The 3,580-nt window shown below is 52.6% G+C and overlaps 1 protein-coding gene across 1 annotated transcript in view; it reads left to right on the forward strand.

The window, feature by feature from the left end:
• MFN1 (mitofusin 1) overlaps nt 1-374 on the forward strand; it is a 23,161-nt gene extending 22,787 nt beyond the window's left edge. The window contains exon 17 of the mRNA XM_010161108.1: nt 271-374. Within this exon, the coding sequence (XP_010159410.1) occupies nt 271-374 (104 nt within the window). The remainder of the gene's footprint in view (nt 1-270) is intronic.
• The last annotated feature ends 3,206 nt before the right edge of the window (nt 375-3,580 follow it).

A 3,580-nucleotide genomic window follows, 5' to 3' on the forward strand; every position in this document is an offset into this window, starting at 1 on the left:
AGCAGTACCCCTCCTCTTAACCCGGGAAGGACAGGGCGGAACCAGGGAGGCCCCGGACGGACAGAGCGGGCACGGACTGGGGCACGTGGGCTGGCAGCCCCGTGCGGGGCCGGCAGCCCCGTGCGCTCCCTGCTCCTGTCCCACAGTCACAACGTCCCAGGCTGCGACCGGAGCGCGCGGGCGGGGTTGCTCAGCGCTGCGGGTTTTGGGGCTGGGGGAGCAGAAGGGCAACACGGGGGTTGATCTGTGGTCTTTGGGGTGGTGCCGCGCTGCTGCAAACCCCTTCCGTCTGTCTGTTTTGCAGGAATAAAGCCGTTCGCCTTGAGAACGAACTAGATGGCTTTACGAAACGCTTTCTTCAAAAGAGCAAATAAAACACGGTTGCTGACTTCCCGGGATCCTTTGCAGGACAAGGTAGACGTTTCACAGCCGACACTTCTGCCCTGCAGAGGCACATGAAATGATTTCTGTTTTAAAGGTTACTTTGATTACACTCGTTAATTACTGTAAAGCTTGGCCTCTGACAGTGAACCGAAGTCCTGTGGTACTCGAGTGTCTTGTTTAGTTTGCAGATTTTTGGGTTAAAAATTACCCTCAAACACTAAATTTCTTTGGGCACTGGACAATAAAACCCCAAATCCTTCCTGGTTTTCCTTAGTATTTAGCGGTGGCAGGCCTCGCTCCCTGGCATCCGGGAGTGCATGTGGGGAGAGAGCTTCGCACAGGCACCGCTGTCTCCAGTGGGTTTCAGTTGGGAATTGGGCAGGGATGGAGGATGCTGCGTTTTTGTGTCTGTGTGTGTTTGAAGTGTCAACTCTGGTGCGGGAAGGGATGCTCTGGCTGTTGGAAAGCAAGTGCAGTTGCGTTGGGCGGCAGTTGCCGTGCCGACAGATGGGATGGTAGCTTACAGAGATGAAGTACCGTTGGCTCTCGTGCCCCCTCTGGCTCCCACTTTTAGACGAGATGGCACCAGTTAAATAGGAATGACCCAATTTCAACCAGCAGGTTGGATTTCTCATGGCTGGCCAAGGGACAAGTGGTCGCTTGTCCATGTGAGCAGCACCAGACCCGGCCTTGGGTGAGCAGGTGGTCCCGGCTGCAGCTTGGCACCGTGGGTGGGGGAGCTCAGGGCCTGGGGCTCCTTCACCTTGAGCTCCTGCCCCTGGGGCAGCAGGGTGAGGCAGGCCGCGCCGTGTGCCCGTTGTCCTGCCGTGCTGGGTGAGGCTCAGGGCAGGGGGTGGGAGTGCTTGGCCTCCAGCAGGGCAAAGCCTTTCCAAAAAACACCCAGGGATTTGCTGTTGCCATCTGCGAGCGTCTAACACCTCTTTTCTAACTCGACTTTTTAGAAGTAACTTATTTTGAAAGAGCCTTTTCAGACTATTTCCCTATTTTTATGGCAGTGTTAACATGACAGACACGATGAACTGCTCAGCTTTCCCACGCGGGGATCTGCCGGTTTCCAGTAACCAGGGGCTGTCTGGAAAGGACCAGATTTAGGGTCTAGTGCTGGGGGTGGTTAATCGCCAGGAGACAAGGGTGTGTTTGGCGTCTGCCCCAGGCCCTGCGAGCAGGAGAGCAGCACTGTGCTTAGCCCTACGCGGGAGTCCAGGGGTTTGAGGGAAAGGGTGAAATACAGCCAGGAGCAACAGCCCGGCCTTGTGTCTCCGAGATCCCTTTGTGTTAGTGCTCTGCTGGAGCGTTGTTACGGACACTGTACGGCGGTAAAACGTCACGTGCACCTGTCTGCAACTGCTTATTAAAAAAATCCTTCCGCACTGCTCCCGTGCGTTATTTGGCAGGTGGACGAGAGGGGAGAGCCTGCACTGCAGGGCACGCTGGAACCGAGGACGTGGTGTGGGGACAGTAATTAATGCCGTGCTCCGAGGAGGGATGCAACTCTGTGGTATCAGGAGCAGTGGGTGCTGGAACACCCCGTTTCCAGGCTGGGCCTGGGGCTAGCCTCAGGCCATGGCCACCCTGCATTAGGGAAACAAGGAATTCCTGGGGCAGCTTCCCCCTGTAACGCCGCTTTGGGAGCGCGCCAATCAAACGTCGACGAGCGCCAGGGTCTGGTTAAAAGCACTTGTTTATTGGTTACAATATCAACTCATGGCAACACCTTTCACTGAGCCACTGTACAAATACAAAGAAAAAGATCCATTGTGGGGGAAAAAAAAAAAGCTATAAACAGAGTTCATAGCGAGTGACTTTTTTTTTCACAGGGAAGTCTTTTTACAACAGCACTGTTAGAGAACAAATGGCACGAGTCCCTGGTGGCTTTTTTATTTTTTAATAGCTTAAATAAAAGCTTTAAGACTGTTTCTGAATACATACACAATCCAAAGGCAGTGCAGAATCACTTCATAATTGGTAACGTTACTGAAGTTCTCCAAAGTAGTCAGCAACAAGTAAAAAAAAAAAAATAACCAAAAGAAGAAAAAAGAACCCCCAAAAAAACCCTTTAGCTGATGAGAAATGCTGGGAAGTAAAGGCAAAGTAAACCCAAGCGTTTTGTTTTGGCCTCCTTTGGATGTAATATGTACTACGAGTGTTCAGATGCTGTTATTTAAAAAAAAAAAAAAAAAGAAAAAAGAGGAGAAAAACACAAATAGAGAGCACCATTGTGTAAGTAAAACAAAAGGCTTGAAATATCTACGACTATTCCACCGAAGTCCAGAGTAGTTAGAACCTAAACATACTGTGTGGTATAAGAATGTCAGGCACATGTAATCAGTAATCAGTTATATCAATTAGTAACACTGTTCACACATTACCATAACAACACTGCGTTAACATCCTGCATGTATTTTACATAACCAGCAATTGGATAAAAAGGCTTGTGGTGCCTCCGAAGTGTAGGAAGTAGTTTACCAGCATGCATGCCAGGTTACTGTATACAAAGTGCACCATCAACCCATGCTTAATTACTTGGACAGGAAATGCTATCTCAAAATCAGTCATTCTGCTACACAACCATTTATACCAACGAGCTGAATTAGCCAATACTCTCACCAACACCGTAAAGCACAGCACTAAACCTAGTGGAGGTGACTGTCCTCAAAGAGGCGAGACGAAGCACTCTCGGAATGTCTGCACAAGGGGTTCGTGCCGCCTGGGCGCGCGGTTACGCTGACTGCGGAAGGGAGGTACCCGTTTCCAGCCCGTGGTGGCGGGAAGCACGCTGGGAGCAGTATGGCAGTTCCGCTTTGCCAGGCCGAGGTGGGGCCCTCTCCTCCCGGAGGGGAAAAGCCGATGCAACCCCTGTTCCGTCCCGTGCGGCGGATGCTGTGGGCAGCGGCGGCGGCAGCCGAGCGAGGCCGAGGGCTGGGAGAAGACGGGCTGGAGGCAGCTGGGGTCAGCGAGCATGCGTCGGCACGGTGCCGCGCAGCGGCTGTGGGGGTTTCCGGAATCTCAACGGGTATCTCTACGCGAAAGGGACCTCGAGGCAGTGCAGGAACGAGCCCGAGCTGGGCGCCTGCCTGCTTCACGTTCGGTGTTGCGGAGTTAAGCCAACATCAGCGCTGACAGAAACCGGTCCTGACCGACCCCAGCCCGTCACACAAAGCACACGGCTCCTTCC

The sequence above is a fragment of the Eurypyga helias genome, unplaced genomic scaffold, assembly GCF_000690775.1.
Source record: "Eurypyga helias isolate BGI_N326 unplaced genomic scaffold, ASM69077v1 scaffold8591, whole genome shotgun sequence".
NCBI lineage: Eukaryota > Metazoa > Chordata > Aves > Eurypygiformes > Eurypygidae > Eurypyga > Eurypyga helias.